Here is a 21080-nt window from a genome sequence, read left to right as displayed (position 1 = left end):
GGCAAGACAACTTTCCGCAGGAGTTTCCATTTTAGCAGAGGTTAAGTTACCTAATAACCCTCCCTTGCTAAAGCGGTCTATCCTATTGTGGTCCAATATGTCCTAGTCTAGCATGCCACAATTGGCAACCAACCATTTTAGACATAAAACTTCAGTTTGTGCTAAGTGTAATGTCATAAAAGAATTCATTAAATAAGCATGACCTATCAAACTTTGTTATTTAAAGATATCTCAAAGCGAGTTAAGGGAAAAATTAAACACATAGGATTCTTGAAGTAATTTCAAAGCGATAAAAGATTTCTCCTAATTGAGGGTACAAAGAGTACTTCTTCAATAAGGATGGATCTCCCACTCATAAAAATCCAACCTACAAGTGCACGTGCCTAAAACATCAGCAACACTTTGGTTTCCCATGTGGACTCTCCGAGTTCCTTGTGGAAGTTTAGGAAATCTTCAAATAGGGACCTATCGACTTATGTGTGCTGTCATTTGCTTGAATCTACAATCAATATTGTGATGAATCGGGATGACATGACGATACTTATCACATTGTGATCTTAAAGTAAAACTTCACCTCGGGGAGAAGGACATGCCCTAGCATAGTGTCCCATCGATGACAACGGAAGCATTCAACACTAGTCATGTCTATCGACTTCCTAGGTTTCTTTTCTTTGTGGGTTAGGCTTGGCCTTTTCCTTGCCTTTCCTTTTCCACTTTTCTTGTTCCAAGGAGCCTTCCCCTCTTTTGGAGTTGACAACATTTTCGGTTTGAACAACGGGCTTTTCATTGAGAAGCCTTTGTTCCTCAAGCTCACATTTCCTTTGCTTTTTGTGCAAAGTTTGTGATCTTGTCGTCATCGTCAAGATAAAGGCGAAATTGTTCCCAAGTTTTAGGTAAAAGACCTAATGGCGGCTTGAATTTGTTGTTCATTTGACGGGACTGTCCTGCTTGGGCTAACTTCGGCAACCATGTTTCTCATCACCGTGCAATGTTGTGTCATAGAGGTATGGGGCTGACTTGATAAATTTGTCAAAGCTCATTTGTAGCCTCCTCGGTGTCGCGATGATGCATTACCCCAAGGTCCGCTTTTCTTTGCTTCCCATAGCTCTTTTGCCCGATCCAAGGCCATCATACGCTTCATGAAGTCATTCCTCATGGTGCCAAGTATGGCAATTAGGGCAACATTATCTTTGCTTGTATACTCATTGTACTTTTTAAATGCAATGATTATAAGCGACTTGTGTTAATCCTTCAGCGGTAGGTTACGCTCTTGTCTCGGTTATTACATCAATGACCTTCCTATCGCGGAATTAGCTAACTTTCCTAGACCAAAGTTAAGTAATTCTTATCGTTTAACAAGTCCTTTTCAGGTAGCATCGTAAGCGGGGATTTTCCATTGGGTGCCATTCTATCAAGTTTGAATTCCAAAAATAAGATACTACGAATAAGAATCATCTCTTAAATTTAAATCTAAGTAATCCACATTTTCACATATGAGATGATCATGATAATCTACTAACATGATTCTAGCCATTAAATAAAATCAATGCATTTGACTATCAATAACATAGAATATGCAAAAATCTACTACTTAAATTTCCATTTCATAAAATTGTTTCTACAAAAAGAGTTTCCTATCTTTCAAAAACAATGTAGAACTAAACAGAGCTAGTCAACCATGAACATAGAAGCTTCACGGGTGCCGGGGAGTCATCCTCATCCTCCACGATCACTATCGACCATTTGAAAATTACTAGCCACTTCCTCTGTTTCCCGTGAGGTGGGAAAATAAACCACGATGACACATCATATGGATTTGGTTCCTTAGCATCGTCCCCATGTCGATGTAGGGAGATTTAAGTGGTCGAGCCTCATTCCTATCTTGAATAGAATTTGGGGCTCTTTTGGTGTATATTCGGTGATGGTGGCTCTGTCTCTATCTTATCGATTTCAAGACGATACTCTTGAAAAGTTCTCTATGTTTGCGCTGCGATCATGCGTTTCTTGGAAGCCGTCTCCCAAGATCACGGTTCGATTTTCCTACAAGTTTTGGTCTATGTGACTTAGGCATTGTGCCTTAGTTTTCATATGACCGTTGATAGAAAACAAACAATTTTATATTCATGCAATAGTAAAAATCTAGATTCAAATAATTCTTGCATGGTAAAAATAAACATCCTAATGTCAATTTTTAATTGTGGAAAAATACATGTAAAAAAAAAAAATTCTAAAATTTATAGAGAAATAATCTCGAAATAAATTTCCATGTAAAAATTTCTAAGAAAAAAATTTCCTAGAAAAAATTTTTCCACTAATTATTTCCCATAAATAATTTATTTTACAAAAAAATTAAGCAAAATCTAATTAATTTTAAACAACCTAATTATTTAAAATTAATTAAAAGATTTTGAAAAACGCATTTTTTTCAAAAATTGTAGATCACAAGATCAAAACCAAACAAAAGCATGCAAACCATGGAAAACTGCTCGATGCCAATGTAGGATTTTATCGATATCTCATGCATGATTCTAACGATATATACAATTACGTTATACCACATGCATAAAATGGCAATGCCGGAACAGAAAGATTGTACCTTGGTCACGACTTTCAATTTGAAGTTCAAGCTTTGATCACGAGGGAGAAGATGTTCTTGGCACACTCAAGATCTTCTTCTTCTTAACTTTGTCGGAGTCAAGTTCCAACCACGAGCGGAAGCAACCTTTTTCACCGAACCAAGAACCAAGAACCCGACAATGGCTAGGGAGGATACCACCTATGGAATCTCCACAAATTCGGCTTCTACTTTAGAAAATGTTGGAGGTCGCCATTAAAGGAGAGGAGCTTTTCTTGTTGTTGGGATGATTAATATGTGAGAGGTGGGGGTCTATTTATAGAGGTTCCCACCTCCTCAATATTGGATAGGATAGAGTCCTATACTCATCTAATATCAGATATGATAAGTCATATACTCATCTAATATCGATAGGATAGAGTCCTATACTCATCTAATATCGATAGGATAGGAGTCATATACTCATCTAATATCGATAGGATAGAGAATCCTATATTCATCTAATATCGATGGGATAGAGTCCTATACTCATCTAATATCAGATAGGATAGAGTCTATACTTTCGATGGTTTATCCTTATCTTGGTGGGCGTCTATCCAACCTTATTTCCAACAAAAATTAAAAGCTTTATTGACGGATCCAATGTTACACCTTTTTTGATAAGTGGTTATAGCTTCATCCGGTTACTAACTCCAAATAAGATTCACCAAGGCGAATGTAGCCGTTGGGCGGTCTGGTTTTAAGTTTAATCGCTTGCTTTGCAATCACTACAGCCAAGTCATGTTTACCAAAAAAAAATAACAAGCAAGCAAGATATGAGTGCATGACATGGTTACGTAGGGCAAGTTGGATTTGCTAAAGAGAAGTGACCAATGACTTGCCAAAACTTACGGATGAGAAATCAGCTTCACCTCGGCTTTGGCCCAGCCATTGAAAGAGCTTGGGGGTTTGGTTTGCTCATTGTATTCATGTTCTCGAGGCTTCCAAGAGTCCCTAGAGTATGTAAGGTTTAGCATATAATATCGTTACTTGAGCGAATACTAGTACAAAAAACAACACCATTCTTTTCAGGGTGAACAAGGATTTCAAGTTCTTACAAATCCCAACTACAATGTAATAAAGATAAGCAAGATGTATCATGATTATCATCTAAAATGTGTATGGCAAGTTACAAAGTAAGTACTTCAAAAGCATGTCATTGTTATAAAGTCAAAGCAATGTACCCACACGACAAGACAAGCAAATAATTGCAAATGCACTGAAATTTCATCCATTAAAAACAGCAGTTACCTTGGCGTGATATGGAGATAGAGCTACATAGCTAGGGCGAGTTGAGGAAGGAGGGATTTTGTGGTGTTTTTAACTGGAAAGCAACAACACTTAGTGATATATATCATGTCGAACTATCACTAGAAAAGAGGTTATCACGGACAAAAACTAAATTGGTTGGTTTAAATGCAATGCAGAAGTCACTTTTGCCTCTCCCTTTCAACCAAATCCTAACTCTCTCTCTCTTTTCTCCTTTCTCCACTCTCCACTCTCCAACTGTTTAGCAGTTATCTAGTAATATGATATTTCGTATTTAACATATATTATTAAAGTCAAAAGCATTCCTATTTTTTTCCTTTTTGGTTTCTCAGAGTCGGGCATTCCAGACACACATAATAGGACGTGGTCACATGAAAATCCTAGTGTCCTTCATAGACCCGTTGACTCTTGCATAATTTTTTGTTGGTGTTATTAGTTTCACCAACTCCGGAAGGGGATGTCATTGTTCAAGAGACATTGTTGACAATATTCTTACTAGAAGTCCTAGTACTCCTGTGGTGGTTATTAACAACAATGAAGTGCCGACTACTCAAGAAGAGGAAAGGGAAGCAGATTCAAATGGAGATGGAGTGGAAGTGGGATATGAAACTCAATCTCAAGTACAAGTCATAAATGAAGCACAACCAAGAAATGGGCAGATAAATCGCAAAAACGAAAAGTTTTTAGTACGAAAAAGTTAAAATCGATGAAAGAGACGAGAACCAACCACGCAGTCTTGACTTTACGTACTAGTGTTGTTAGGGATCGGATGAGGCATACAACTCTAATTGAAATTCTGATCACTATGGACTAAAATTGGAGTTGATAACATCTTGTCATGCCCAGGATTTTTTAAAAAAAAAAGCTACCAACGAGGCAATATAAAGATCAATGTCCAACACCCGAAGACTTCAACTCATTATTTTATTTCATTTGGAAATCGAAAATTGGAATTTGCTAACCCCAACAAAACTCAAAATAACCCAAACCAACTATTCTTTCGATTTGAAGAACCCTCTTAAAATTCAATTTGAAAAACCTCTTTCTTTAGGTTGCTTCATTGAGCTCATTCCTCAAAAACAACAACACTTAATCAAACTTCAAATCTAGCTTTCATCTAAAAAAGATGTTGTTTCAAAGTGGGTGGACAAGGGTTTCGATCCCACTTTCTTTGAAATGGCAGCAAAGACAACAACTTCCAGCCAAGTATAACATTTGCTTTAACATACTCCATTGGTGTAAGTCTCTTTGTTTGTTTTTACTTGAGTGGGTTCTTTTTAAATTTATGATTTTTGGATGTATTTAGTTAATTTAAGGTTTGGATAATTGGTTTTGGTTGGTTTGATGCAGGTTTTGGCTTTGAGAAGACCTTTTCTACATAAAGTGTTGGATTATGATGATGAGTTCTTTGCATTGTTGATCTTTGGTCCTTGAAACTCATAGCTTGAGAACTTCTGTGTTTGTTTTCTTCTTGTTATCTTTGTCTGTTTTGTTAATTTTGTGTTATTGCTTGTGTTTTCGGTGTTTTAGAGATTACCCATTGTTTTGTTTTGTTTAGCGATCGCATATCATCTTAATTTTGGTATTAAAGTTTCAAAGAGTTCGTTGGGATTTTCGAACGAGGATTAGAGCAAAGCTAGAAGGCAGCCCACTTTGTGAATTTCATACATGCCACATCACTAAAAGAAATTATTTTGGTCTTGGGGTTTGAACTATGAAGTACATTGTTGAATCCCAAGACATTTATTTTTGAGGTGACATGTATGGAAGTCGCAAAGTGGGTAGTCTGCTTTAGCATTGCTCTAACTAAATATGTAGTTTACTTCTTCTTGGAAATCCACAAAGTGGATCTCATTGAACGTTGTTTGTCTTGGACATTGACAACAAATATACGACTTCTAGGAGCACATTTTGGCTCAGAAACTATTCGACTTTCGGAAACCATGTCACCGTGTCTCAAGGGCACCAGCTCCAGAACGTATTGACTATTGAAGAGCCATCGCCGCGAGTAATTAAACTCCCTAGTCTTTGCTTCGGGTTTGAACCCACGAGCTCCCACAGTATGGCGGTGTCACACAACCCTCTTGAGCCACAAAACTTATGTGCTTGATGAAGCGAAAACATCTATTAGAATTGTGCAAGGTCTAAGGTGACTAATAGAGCATGACAAATTCCTAGTGAGAGTTGATGTATCAACTATCAACATATTGCCATGTCCCGTCATTCATGTTGATTATTACTGCTTTTCTATATATGTCATCCATGTGTGATTTAGCACTTGGTCATCTTTGTCATATGCATGTCATCAATGTATTTTATGTAAAGATTGTTGAGCGAGTGACTTGGCTGAGATCTAGTTATTGGGATTTGGGAGTTTGATTTCCTTTCCAATAATATTTGAGTTGGTTGGTCTTGATAAGGATGAATTGGTTGAATAGAGTTCCTAACTTGTAGTCATTACCTCACTTGGCGTTTCACACTTGTTTTACGGTTTCACGAACTTGTTTTGCAGAGGCTTCTTTTGGAGAAGAGTCTGTATGGCTTCTGCGAAGGAGCAAGCGGTGAAGTTAAAAGCGAGCAAGGACAATTCTCATTACAAAAAGAAGGTGATAGGCTTCATCATTGGGACTAGAGAAGCGCCAAAGAGTCCTCTCTATTGCATTTCTGGTATAACCTTCTTCTTTAGCAATCTCTATTGCGCCTTTTTGTAGCGTTTTGCAATCGCTTTTACATATCTTTTTTACTTTTTAGATTGTATTTCATTATTGTGATAGTTTTTGCCTTTGCTTCCTGGAATAAACTCGTTATCTAATTTGCTTACAATCTTTTGGAGCACACATATTTCTCTGTATGTGTATGTGTATTCCCCCGTTCAAGTTCACACATTGATATTCAGTTTCTACTTGATCTTGTAGGTGGTTCTGCCATATTTTAAATCAAAGTTGCATTCTATCTACAACAAAGAGAGGGAAGCTACACTTCAAGCTAGTCTATGGGGACCTAGTGATGTGAGATTTGATGATTCTGACTATTTTGATAGCGGTGAAACTTCTCATGTTACCTCAGGAACTTTGAGTTCGGAAGATTTGCAATGGACATGCATTCAGAAGAGGATTGAGGCAATTATTGGTGCTTGCTACCCATGGATACACGCAGGCAATGAAGGTACATTTCGCTGTTTATAAGCTACATCAGTTTGAAGGATTATTTTGGTTTGCTTTTGTAAGGTTTTTACCGATATCTCATGCATGATTCCTACGATATGTATAATTACACTATATCACATGAATAAAATAGTGCCGCGGAAACAGAAGATTGTACCTTGGTCACAGCTTTCAATTTGAAGTTCCAAGCTTTGATCTACAGGAGAAGATGATGTTCTTGGCACATTCAAGATCTTCTTCTTCTCAACTTAGCTGGAGTCAAGTTCCAACCACGAACGGGAAGCAACCTTTGTTCACGAACCAAGAACCGACAATGGCTAGGGAGGTTACCACCTATAGAATCTCCACAAATTACTAGCTTCTTCTTTAGAAAATATTGGAGGCCACCATTAAAGGAGAGAGAGCTTTTCTTTGTTGGGATGATCAATATGTGAGGGGTGGGGGGTCTATTTATAGAGCTCTCCCACCTCTTCAATATTGGATAGGATAGAGTCCTATACTCATCTAATATCAGATAGGATAGAGTCCTACACTCATCCTAATACCTGGTGGTTATCCTTATCTTGGTGGTTTATCCTTATCCTGGTAGGCGTTTATCCAGCCTTATTTCCAACATCTCCGCTCAGCCTGGCGGTGAAGAAGGTTTCTAAGATAAGCATTTAAGTAGAATGCTTTCGACCATTTTTGTGTGTCTCACACGACAAATGGTTCGTGTGACCCTAGCACACGTATCATGATATCCGTGAAGTAGCAAGTCTCAATGAAAAGCACGCGACCGCGGTGATCTACCATGAAAGTGATCTTAAAGAAGGCGAATCCGGAAACCTAATATCGAGGAGTGTGTGTGTATACCGAAGATCTGTTTGTTTCATCACTTTGACAAATAGCACTCATCCCTATGAGTCCACACCATAAAATCAAAAAACGTATCACATGATTCATAATTATCATCAATTGTCCTGGCCAGGTAGAATCCCAGTGATTGTGTGATAAACAGTTCTTTTACCTTTTTGCATGAAGTCATTGTCGTCAGAGTTCTACCAACTTCCCAGTATGCATCCAGTCATCCTTTTAGTAAGAGCTTATGGGGAGCAAACCAAAGTTACGAGTCAAAAGTTCAACGAGGGTACCATTCGATATGTCTTAAACAAAAAACATATCAATAGAGCTCACATAGCAAGAATTTTTAGGGATATTTATTTTCTTGCTCTTAGGTGGTCAACTATACACATGTTGTGTGAAAACATGTCATGGCAAGAGTATCTAATTTGTTTACTCAACAATAGATATCTGTATGTCCACTCATACCATGCAAGTGTTGTCATCCCTAATGATTCAAGGATACTTTTGCTCCTACTTGGCAACAACCGTTTGTAGGTTTAGACAGAATCTTCTCTATGAAGCCTGTTTCTTCTTATCCAATTATAAGAAGGGGCATGACTCGGCACTAGGTCCACCCTTCCCATAAGGTTTAGTGACTTGTCAAGCTACACTCTCATTGTTTAAAATGGAAGGTAACGTTCATGTGAGTGAACCATCCAACCCTGTTTTATACATATGAGATGATAAACAATTATAATGAGAATGCAATCGACGGAAAGAATGCGTTTATTCATTAAACCATCAAAGTGTTCTTAGCATAATCACATCCTCTTTAACCCAAGCATTTTTACATGTGCAAGGGAAGAGTTCCTTTGGAATAGGTTTGGTCAGTGGATCCGCAACCATCTGATCAGTGGATATATATTGTAGAACCATTTTCTTCTTCAGTATTATTTGTCATACGTAGTGGTACTTTAACTCTATATGCTTGGTTCTTCCATGGTACTTTGGATCTTTAGCATATGCAAGAGCAGCCATCGTCAGTCGGATGTGAACCGGTTTCAATGACTTTTTGAGAACAACGACAAGTGTTTGATGAATCGTCGAGCCACACAATCTCTTGTGTGGCGAAAGATGCAATATACTCGGCTTCCATAGTTGAAAGTGCTATGGAAGTTTGGTTCTTCTTTGCTTCTAGGATATAGCACCTCCATTCATTATGTAGGTATATCCCGAAGTTGACTTCCTCTCATCAAGGTCTCGACCCGGTCGGCGTCGAATACCCAATCAGCTTAAGATCTTTCCTTGGTAGACAAGTTTGAGTAGTCCACGGTGCCTTTAAGATACCTCATTATCTTCTTGGACACGCCTTCGATTAATGCGACCCGGGATTTGTTTGGAACCTTGATACTAACCCAATTTGCATAGCGATGTCCGGCTTTGTACACAACATTGTATACATAAGGCTTCCGATAGCGGCAGTATGGTATATTTTTCATAGCCCCGAAGTTTTGGAAGGATTCTTGGGAGACATTTTAGAACTCAAAGACTCTCCTAGACTTCTTTGGGAGATCCACTTGCTTGCAATCGGTCATGTTGAATCTTTCCAAAATCTTCTTGATATATGTCTCCCGGAAACAAAGATAACAAGCGTTGATCCGATCCGAGTTATTTTAACTCCTAAGACATAACTAGCTTCACCCATGTCCTTCATTTCAAGTTTAATGACAACCACTCCTTAGTGAAATTTATCAATGCCTTCTTTGTTACGCTAACAAAATGTCATCCACATATAGAGATAGAATCACAAAACCATTTTTAGATGTCTTGACATATACCAATGGTCCTCATTTACCATTTCAAATTTGTCTTGAAGCATAGCTTCATGGAATCTCAGATTCCACCTGTCTAGAGCTTGTTTTAAACTATAAATGGATGCGTTAGTTTACACACTTTGTGTTCGACCCTTGATTGAAAACCGGTGGGTTGATCCATATAGATTTCCTCTTGCAATTCTCCATTGAGAAAAGCGGTTTTGACATCCATCGGTAAAGCCCTAAATCTAAGTGGGCAACCATCGACAAGAGGAGGCGATTATGGAGGCAAATCTCTTCTTGGTGAGAAGGTGTCCTCATAGTTTATTCCTTCTTTTGGGTGTAACCTTTTTTGCAACAAGCCGGTTTTGAATTTGTCTATGTTCCTTCCGCATTTTTCTTGATCTTGAGAACCTCCACTGTTCCTAATAGATCCCCTGTTTGGAGGTAGATCAACTAAGTCCCATACTTTGTTTTTCTTCATCGACTCAATTCTTCCTTCATAGCTTCCATCCACTTACTTGTATTGGACCCGAAATAGCCTCCTTGAACGTTTTAGGTTCATCGGATATTTTCGTAAGTGCATTGGTCATATTTATCTCCCTTCAATCTCAAACCGGCTTTTTGGGGATATGGCCTCTAACACTCTTACGAGGTTGGGATTGATCAATGGGTTGACCAATGCTATTGTCCTTTGGAATCGGGGTTGATGAAAGTTTCATCTTAGCTTTGTTCATCGCCGGTTATAAGGTTGTCAACTTCGTAAAGTTGTATATATCCTTATCAACCTCACCCTCATTGGGTATTGATCCTCTAAGAATCGGCGTTACGTGCTTCTATTTCGTGACATGCCCGAGTATCCTCCTCTAGGAAGACATACCCCTTAGAAGTCTCACTGTGATCTTATAAAGACACACTTCTTTCCGGGGAGCACTCAACTTCCTAAATTCTCGATTTTGAGAAGTGACAAAGGCTACACACCCCATGGTTTAAGGTAGTTCAAAATAGGTTGTCTACCGGTCCATAATTCATAGGGTGTTTTGTCGGCAGATTTTGAAGGAACTAGGTTAATGTATAATGCGGCCGTTAACAATGCATCACCCCAAATGAGATGGGCAAGTTAGCTTGAGCCATCATAGATCTAACCATTTCAGCGGGGTTCTATTCCTTCTCCGGAGACACTATTCTCTTTGAGGGGTATAAGGAATAGTTAGTCGTCTAGCTATACCCTTATTTTCCACGAGTTCCTTAAACTCATCGTGAAAGATATTCACGTCGTGATTCGGGTTCTTAAGGCCTTTATTGTCCTATCAAGTTGATTCTCAACAAGGTTCTTGTACTTTTAAAAACAGTCCAAGGCCCGATTTGTGAGAGACATCAAGTACACGGTCCCATAACGTGTATAGTCATCTGTGAAGGTAATGAAATACAAAGCCCCATGCCTTCTTTGTTACATTCATTGGTCCACGGATGTCGAGTGAATAAGTTGTAAAGGATAAGTTGCCCTTTGGGCTTTCCCAAAAAGGTTTCTTGGTGGCTTTTCCAAGCAAGACAACTTTCACGGGTTTCCATTTTAACAGAGGTTAAGTTACCTAACAACCCTCCCTTGCTAAGCGGTCCTATCTATCTTGCGGTCCAATATGTCCTAGTCTAGCATGCCATAATTGGCAACCAACCATTTTAGACATAAAAACTTCAGTTTGTGCTTAGTGTAATGTCATAAAAGAATTCATTAAATAAGCATGACCTATCAAACTGTTATTTAAAGATATCTCAAGCGAGTTCTGGGAAAACTTAAACACATAGGATTCTTGAAGTAATTTCAAAATTGATAAAAGATTTCTCCTAATTGAGGGTACAAAAAGTACTTCTTCAATAAGGATAGATCTCCCACTCGCAAAATCCAACCTACAAGTGCCTGTGCCCAAAACATCAGCTACACTTTGGTTTTCCATGTGGATTCTCCGAGTTCCTTGTGGAAGTTTCCGAAAATCTTCAAATAGGGACCTATCCCGGCTTATGTGGTCTGTCGCTGCTAAATCTACAATCCAATATTGTGATGAATCGACAAAGATGACAAGATTTTATCACATTGTGAAGACTTAAAGTAAAACTTACCTCGGGGAGAAGGACATGCCCTAGCATAGTGTCCCATCGATGACAACGGAAGCATTCAACACTAGTCATGTCCATCGACTTCCTAGGTTTCTTTTGTTGTGGGTCGCTTGGCCTTTTCCTTGCCTTTCCCTTTTCCACTTTTCTTGTTCCAAGGAGCCTTTCCTTTTTGGAGTTGACAACATTTGCTTCGGTTTGAACAACATGCTTTTCATTGAGAAACCTTTGTTCCTCAAGCTCACATTTCCTCTACACTGTGCAAAGTTTGTGATTGTCGTCATCGTTAGGATAAGGCGAAATTGTTCCCAAGTTTTAGGTAAAGACCTAATGGCTTGAATTTGTTGTTCATTTGACGGGACTGTCTCTTGGGCTAACTTCGGCAACCATGTTCCTCATCACCGTGCAATGTTGTGTCATAGAGGTATGGGGCATTTTGATAAATTTGTCAAAGATCATTTGTAGCCTCCCTCGGTTTGCGATAGTCGTACCCCAAGGTCCGCCTTTCTTTGCTTCCCATAGCTCTTTTAGCCGATCCAAGGCCATCATTGCATCATGAAGTCATTCCTCATGGTGCCAAGTATGGCAATTAGGGCAACATTGTCTCTACTTGTATACTCATTGTACTTCCTAAGAGATGCGGCGGTATAAGCAGCTTGTGTTATTCCTTTGGCGGTAGGTTATGCTCTTTTGTCTCGGTTATTCGTCAATGACCTTCCTATCTGCGAGATTAGCCTAACTTTCCTACAGGCGAAAAGTTTGTAATTCTTATCGTTTAACAAGTCCTTCGGGTAGCATCGTAAATGGGGATTTTCCCATGGTGCCATTCTATCAAGTTTGAATTCCAAAAAATAAGATACTACGAATAAGAATCATCTCTTAAAATAAATCTAAGTAATCCATATTTTCACATATGAGATGATCATTATAATCTACTAGCATGATTCTAGCCATTAAATAAAATCAATGCATTTGACTATCAATAGCATAGAATATACAAAAAATCTACTACTTAAATTTCCATTTAATAAAATTGTTTCTACACAAAGGAGTTTTCTATTTTTCAAAAACAATGTGGAACTAAAAAGAGCCAGTCAACCATGAACATAGAAACGTCCTGGGTGCCCAGGGGAGTCATCCTCATCCTCACAGTCACTATCAGCTATTTGAAAATTACTAGCCACTTCCTTTGTTTCCCTGTGAGGTGGGAAAATAAACCCTGATGACACATCATATGGATTTGGTTCCTCAGCATCGTCCCATAATCGATGTAGGAGAGATTTAAGTGGTCGAGCCTCATTCCTATCCCGAATAGGATTTGGGGCTCTTTGGTGTATATTTTGGTGATGGTGGCTCTGTCTTTATCTTATCAGATTTCAAGACAGTACGCTGCAAAACTCTCCTATATTGCTTTGCAATCATGCGTTTCTTGGAAGCCCGTCTCCCAAGATCTGGTTCAATTTTCCTACAAGTCTCGGGTCTATGCGACTTAGGCATTGTGTCTTAGTTTTCATATGACCGTTGATAGAAAACATACAATTTTATTTACATGCAATAGTAAAAATCTAGATTTAAATAATTACTGTATAGTAAAAATAAACATCCTAATGCCAATTTTTAATCGTGGAAAAATAAAAAATTTAAAGGAAAAAAATTTTCCTAAAAAAAAATTTCCCCTAAAATAGCCAAATTATTTCCCATAAATAATTTATTTTGCAAAAAAATTAAGCAATTTCTAATTAATTTTAAACAACCTAATTATTTAAAAATTAATTAAAAGATTTTGAAAAAAAAACAGTTTTCCAAAAAAAATGTAGATCACAATATCAAAACTACAAACAAAAGCATGCAAACCATGGAAAACCTGACTCGATGCCAATGTAGGGTTTTTACCGATATCTCATACATGATTCCTACGATATGTATAATTACACTATATCACATGCATAAAATAGCGCAGCGGAAACAGAAGATCGTACCTTGGTCATAGCTTTCAATTTGAAGTTCCAAGCTTTGATCTACAGGAGAAGATGATGTTCTTGGCACAACCAAGATCTTCTTCTTCTCAACTTAGCTGGAGTCAAGTTCTAACCACGAACGGGAAGCAACCTTTGTTCACGAACCAATAACCGACAATGGCTAGGGAGGTTACCACCTTTGGAATCTCCACAAATTACTAGCTTCTTCTTTAGAAAATGTTGGAGGCCACCATTAAAGGAGAAAGAGCTTTTCTTTATTGGGATGATCAATATGTGAGGGGTGGGGGGTCTATTTATAGAGCTCTCCCACCTCCTCAATATTGGATAAGATAGAGTCTTATACTCATCTAATATCAGATAGGATAGAGTCCTATACTCATCTAATATCAGATAGGATAGAGTCCTACACTCATCCTAATACCTGGTGGTTATCCTTATCTTGGTGGTTTATCCTTATCCTGGTGGGCGTTTATCTAGCCTTATTTCCAACAGCTTTCAAACAGTAAACTCACTCACATCATTTTAATATCCTTGTTGTATGAGTATCTAGATCTTACATATTATTCTGAAGTGCATATTAGTCATTAGTCAGGTGTGGCTATGTAATATTGTTGTTTCATTTGTAGTTGATTACGGAGTTGCCATAGTATGAAGGGCGTGTCATAAATGATTCGGTAAAGCTAAATTGGAAATGGCCTTTGAACTTTTTTGCTTGATGTGGGAAATCGGGAACACTAAGGGCATCTCCAATGGGGGGTGTAAACTGTATAGAGTGGAAATTTTACACTCCAAATATCAAAAAACTCTCTCCAATAGGGGTGCTAAACCGTAGGTAATAGTGTATTAGCTAATAGAGAGGGTAGGGAATTCCCCCTCTCGCTATTAGTTAATAAAAAGCCCGGACGTCACTTAAAATAACGTCTGTTTAACTTAAAAACTCGGACGTCACTTCAACACACGTTTGAAGCTTTATTTTTTAACTCGGACGTCACTCCAAGTGACGTCCCAAGTGACGTCCCAGTTTAAATTAAAGAGGGACGTCACTTGGAGTGACGTCCGAGTTTAAAATCTATTTTTTTTACACTCTTCCATTGGAGAGTATAGAGTGTGGATATTTATGAGCTATACAATACTATACAATTAGATGTGTAAAATCCTAATGGCACCTACGTGGAGCCTAGGTGGAGGTGTAATTTTACACCCCCCATTGGAGATGCCCTAAGGGTTACGACTTACGAGGGGGCAAACCGTGAACAAGTAGGAAGAAACATGTAATGAAGTAATAGTGGGAAAAAGTAGGCAAATATAAAAAATTGGTTTCCGAGTGGTACGGGTTTGAGTCTCCTATAAAATGGCTTATTTAGTGGAAGCAATTTATGCAGTGAATATGAGTTTAAGCCAATGTTACTACACTAGTGGAGCTTATTGACGATGATAAAACTCAGTGCAGTCTATTAAATGTTGTTGAAGGTCTTTACTTAAAGCATTATGCATGAGGCCTAATATTCCTCTGAGACTATCAAATGCATCATATTGTAATTGTTGCTTACATGTCTTCTATTTATATGACATAGGAGTTGAAATTTCATGTTTTATATTTGTAGCTCGACTCGTGCCCCATCTTGAAGAAAACAGACCATTCTTTGTTTTAATGAAACTACCATTCTTGAACTGATTTTAATGAATATCTTGCTAACCATTATATCTAATTCATATTTAGATTGTTTTTCATGATCCTTTTCTGAAAGTTATGGATGCAGGAACAACCTGTCAATGTTGTATTTTGAGCATGGCATTACCTTTATACACTAATTTAGTTCCATGATAAAAGTTCTCTGGTTTAATGATGTAAAGAATTTTGAACAAAAAAATAAGACTATTGGATGATCTCCTTCACAGTTCTACATTGATTTGACTTTTATCTGTACAGAACATCAACTTGGATGAGAGTACCAGGATTAATGATTTCTAGGCACTCTTAGCTATCCTTAAGTAATCATAAGAGTTATAGTCTCTCTGTTGACTTTTATTTTCAGTTGTACCTGTTTCAGCAAGATTTGCTAAAACACACCAGCCACATTTGTGGGGGCCGGAACAGTACCTTCTGTAAATATCTGCCATTGAATGCTCAGTCTCTGGCTCTCAGCTCTAAAGTAAATTGGTGCAGGACTCACATTTGCTTACCAGCTGTTATATCTGTTGGATGCTACTGGATTTTATTCCCCTGGATTGCATGCACTTGGCATTCATGTCTGTCGTGCAACAGGACAAGAGCTGGTAATCTTTCTCCAGTCGTTTTCTATTTACTCAAATTGCATTGAACTTTATGGTTGGATTACCTGCTTACCATCCCAAACACGTAGATAACATATTTATGAGAATTGAGAACTATCATGACACAAATTTATGTTTGATACTACTACACTAAATTGAGGTCGTCTCATGGGCCTGCATGGAGATGAGCCAAGGGCTGGTTACAATACTTGTGATAATATTTCACCTGCAAATTTAAGTTTATGTGGACAATAATACCCTTATCAGAATTTTTTTGATAATGTGGATGCCCCAAGCAATGTTGACTTGATTGTCCTTTTGATGGGTTGTGATGATGGCATATGATTTCCTTGTTATGGTGTTGGCTTAGTAAAGGCGAAAACCAGATATACAACTATCCATGTTGACCTCTATATCGAATAATTATTAGGGTAGTTAGGGATGACCCCCATTACTAAATCATCTTGTAGCCGTTGGGGTTATTCTTATTATTACCTAGTGAAAGTTGGCGTGCCTTGGTAACATGGCTTTATAAGCCCGCTTTTCTGTTCTTATGCTTCTGTTGCCTTTATCCTCATAAATAGGACATGATAAGGCCATTTAGACTTGTTTTCCTTCCTTCCAAAAGCTCAGTACCTTGTACTTAATTTTAATTTATTTTGATGTCAAGGTAGATGGACACTTCTTCTAGAATTTCAAAAATAAGGAGCCGGGAGCGTGAGAGACTTCGTGGACCTCCTTGGTTAAAGGTATAAATTATCTTACACAGTTTACATGTGATTGATAGTGTTTGAGCTCTATCTAATTTTCTCGTTCGAATGCCTTTTCATTTTTCAGACATTACAAAGAGTGTTACTGAGTTGTATGTACACCACACTGGACTATGCACAAACTGGTCTCATTGCTGCAGTGTTCTTCTTCAAAGTGAGTGCCCCATTGCTATTTTGTGAACACTGCTGTGTGATCTGTGGTTGGTAATGCAATACTTTCATATCTTATATAACAATTCTTTGGTTCATGTTGCATTCACTCTGTCCTATTCTTTAATTATTATCACAATGGACATAGACATCATGTCAATAGTGCACGTGAATGACTGCATATGAACATAATGTTCCTTGGTTGATGTCATTCATTAAAATGTTTCTTGTTTGATGAATAGGTGGAAATGAATGATTGTTGTTTTGATTTGTTTTTAATGGGCTGATAATCAAGGAGGGAAGTCAGATTGGTTTTGTTTTCCTAGGAGCCAATGGGAAGTTTGTTTTGCTGGTATTAAGCAAGATGATTGCACTCATACCAAATTAGAATATTGGTGATGTTTAGTTCAAAAGACATAAAAGGAGATGCATGCATTTGATTAGTTTAGATGCTTCATCAGTCAAAGCATTAAACTCAGGCTTGCTCTTTTCCTTCATCTAGCGTCACCTACCATAAAAGTTTGGAAGAGTTGAGAATACAGTCCCAAATTGGATTTTGAGTGCCTTGCATAACAGTATATTAGCTAGTTCCCGGGCTTATAAAAAAAACTAAAAAGTTATTAGTTCCCGGGCTTCTCCACTCACCACCAATTGGTTGCGAGTTGGATGCTTTAGGGTTTAATATGGTATTAGAGCAGGCTATTGTATTTTTCCCAAGGGCCCTGTTTATTCCACGTTCCCCAGGCATGTTGTCCACGTATTAGGCTGAAGTAACGGCACATGTGAGGGGGCGTGTTGAGAATATAGTCCCATATGGGATATTGAATACCTTGCATAACAGTATATAAGTTCCTGGGCATCTCCACTCATCACCAATTAGTTTTGAGTTGAATGCACCAAAGTTTAATAGAAACTAACACACCACTGAAATTTTACATATGATGGAGTGGTGGTACCAGTCTGCGGAAGAAAGAATGTCAGCTCCTAATGTATATCCACCACCTCCTCCGCCACCACCTCCAAAGGTAATTGTCATGTACCTTTTCACTCATATTGTTTAATACATTTCTGCATTTTCCCTCATGTGGTCTATGTTCCAAGTAGCAAGGGATTTACTAAATCAAATGCTTTTCGTCTTGCACAGTCACAACACACTTAAGATTGGTAAATAAATCATGATCACACAAACAAATCTCAATAGCTAATATAGGAGCATGTAACCTATTTAATATCGAATCAGTTGTGCATGCTGTCACATATTTCCTTACTGTCTCCTTTCACATCAACTCTAATCTTTGCATTTTTAATTGCTCTCATAGAATGTTTGAGTTGCAAGATTGGGCTTCTTAATAAGAAAAGTAATTTAGAACCTGCAACTTTGTTACATGTTTATTGTTTGGTAGGAGACGCAACCAATGACATCTTAGTCTTTCTACCCACTAGGTGTTATGGTGTCATCTACTAGTGATTCCAGAGTTAGCTTCTATTGGATAGTGATTTCTTTAAGTTTAGATAATTTCATTTCCCAATTAATAAAATCCAACTCTGTGGAAAAAACACACGTAAAGGAGGTTGCAGAGGCGGGAATTCCATTACACCCCGATGGAACAAGTTGCCCCCTGTGCTCGCAGAAGCGTGTAAATCCATCGGTGGTTGCAGTCTCAGGGTTTGTTTTCTGCTGCCCATGCATATTCAGATATGTATTGCAGGTGGGAAACTTCATGCCATTCCTTACAAATATTTGAACCATGTCAATTTTCACCTTTAAATGATCTTGTTTATTCATTGTTTGCACAACAGTATAAGCGCTGTCCAGTGACCTTGATGCCTACAACTGTTAAGCAAATACGGAGGCTTTTTCATGATATGTAGAAATAATCCAGTCAGAACTCAGAAGTTAGGAAACCAATTATACTTAGCTTGTAGGACCTGACTCAGGTATGCTCCCAAAGAAGCGCAAATGGAAAATCAGGAAATGTACACAGGAACACACCATATGTCGTTAAAATAATGTCAAAATATTCATCCTTGTTATTGTTCCTTTTCCCTTTGTTATCTGCTGAAATGGTGTAAAATTAGTCAATTCATTTGAGATAATGCAGTCATCTCAAGCGTGATGTCCTTGGCACACTTAATTGAAGTGTTTGTATTACGAAAATAACGAACATGGATGTTTGTATGATAATCTCAAATTTCTACTATGGTTGTATAATAGACTGGTCACCTATGTTCTCGTCACCAGTAATTTAGAGCAGAAAAGGAGGCTACTAACGTGGAGTCCAGAAATAATGTGTCTAAATACTGCATTGTATGATTGATAACTGGCAAGAGCAAATATATTCATGAAGAGCAATTCAAATTTACAAAACGAAAAAAGCTTAAATAATATTTTCATAGTTTGTACCAGATAGATCTGAATCCAAGATGAAAACGAAGATGAACAATTTAGAGAACCTTGAGGGGATCGAGGTCACAGGAAATATAAGGTATTAAGTTGTAGTTAATAACTGAGTCTAAAAGGTTATAGTGGTGTTGGACCTTGCTCCTTAGGGTTTAGGGTTTAGGGTCTATGGAAATTTACTAACTGTCCCAAGTACAAGAACCTCTGCCTCAATGATGCATGTATCTTTCAGCAGGAAACCCTTTGTATTGTCGTTAAGAGCATCAAGTGACACGAAATTTGGAAAGCCATAGCCAATTCCTTGCTCAGTAAACCAAAAGTTAGTTGCCAAGAAAAAATAAAGGGTTCAGACTTACGTTATGAGAAAACTCCGTGAGAATCATGTAGTAATGTAAGTTAAGATTTTACTTTTCTTCTCAGTGTGTAGTCTACATACACTTTCTGACCTTCAGGAAATGGTGTTGAACGATCCAATGCTAAATACATAGAAACAAAGAAGATAAGATGGAGAAGAGTTGAAGATTCTTCTTGTTCGTAAGCTGAAAATGACAGAAGTCACATGCCGAATGGATAGTTCCATTTTATTTACCATTTGTAGTCTCCAGCCATAAAAGAACTTAAGTAATAAAAATCATCCTTCAACTGTGAAAATCTTTCAATCTTCCATGAATATAGTTTATACTACTTGCGTCTGTTATAAGTGAGAGACATTCACCTTGTCCTTTATTCTTGCAAACAAAAACCTCAGCTCCGAAAACAAAAGTGTCATTGAGAAGGTATCCATTAGAAGGGTCATTAAAAGTTGTAAGGGATATGAAGTGGGGAAGCCCCATTCTGTCTTCACAAGTATGCAAACCTTCCTCCACATTGGTTTTTTTAAGTCTTGAAACCCGTCTCTCGAGATCAATAGTTAGCACGGTTTTTTTGGATTTTAATTGTTAATGGTAATTGTAATTATATAGGAGAGACTCACCTATTTTTTTTTTAAAAACAAAATGGGAGATAATTATGTTATTTAAGTGATATTAGGGAGATTCTTTTAAATTATCAATAATAAAATAGGGTTTGTTTTAATTTCAATGTGGGAAATGGAGGTAATTATTTAATTTAAGTCACATTAGAGAGGTGTTTCTAAATTATTAATAAAAAAAAAAGACCTTATTTAAATTATATTAATAAAAGTGGGATTTATTCTAAATTTAGTGAGAAAGGTATTTCTAAATTAAATAAATAAGGAGATTTTAAATTGCTTACTCGATATTGGATGATATTGCACGAAAGCGGCGAACTCTCCGTCCATTAAGCATCACAATATTCTTACGGCTCAAATTCAATGTCACAAATTTGGGTGTGCCTGGTCTAATTGTTGCAATAATTAAGTGGCAGTAACAATTCTCTCAGATTCTTACCAATATTGTGAAGCAAAAGTGTTGGCATGACAAACTACATAAAAGAAAATTGGACAAGAGATTACCTTCCACCTTCACATTTGTCTTGGATCTGATCATACAGAAAAAACCTGAAAAATACATTTACTTCCCAACTAGTTGGAAGAGAGTTGGTCTCGGACTCTCGGCTATAGCCAAATAGAGAGAAATATGATCTTTCTCAATTATGTCCTTGTTTCCACTTGGATGCAATGATAATTTCTTACAAATACGAATATGCAATCAAATAGTCATATGTACCACCTGACTCCATTTCATTTTTC

The 21080-nt window shown here is 37.6% G+C and overlaps 1 protein-coding gene across 1 annotated transcript; it reads left to right on the top strand.

Annotated features, from left to right (window-relative positions):
• The first annotated feature begins 6420 nt into the window (after window positions 1-6420).
• LOC147506113 (peroxisome biogenesis protein 12-like) lies at window positions 6421-19180 on the top strand. Its single transcript, XM_086605699.1, has 8 exons — window positions 6421-6489; window positions 6799-7048; window positions 15942-16051; window positions 16723-16797; window positions 16886-16972; window positions 17916-17993; window positions 18537-18677; window positions 18769-19180. Exons 1-8 carry the CDS (start codon window positions 6421-6423, stop codon window positions 18838-18840), a joined length of 882 nt encoding a protein of 293 aa, XP_086461825.1. The 3' UTR covers window positions 18841-19180.
• The last annotated feature ends 1900 nt before the right edge of the window (window positions 19181-21080 follow it).

Source organism: Coptis chinensis, chromosome 4, assembly GCF_015680905.1.
Source record: "Coptis chinensis isolate HL-2020 chromosome 4, ASM1568090v1, whole genome shotgun sequence".
Classification (NCBI taxonomy): domain Eukaryota; kingdom Viridiplantae; phylum Streptophyta; class Magnoliopsida; order Ranunculales; family Ranunculaceae; genus Coptis; species Coptis chinensis.
The sequence above is the reverse complement of the archived record's forward strand: the minus strand, read 5'-3'. Positions and strand labels throughout refer to the sequence as shown.

Excerpts from the sequence above, each read along its gene's own strand:
- LOC147506113 (XM_086605699.1), top strand. The coding sequence starts at position 6,421 with ATGGCTTCTGCGAAGGAGCAAGCGGTGAAGTTAAAAGCGAGCAAGGAC. Across the intron at positions 6,490-6,798 it reads ATTCTCATTACAAAAAGAAG|GTGGTTCTGCCATATTTTAA; the intron begins GTGATAGGCTTC and ends TTGATCTTGTAG. Across the intron at positions 18,678-18,768 it reads TATTCAGATATGTATTGCAG|TATAAGCGCTGTCCAGTGAC; the intron begins GTGGGAAACTTC and ends TTTGCACAACAG.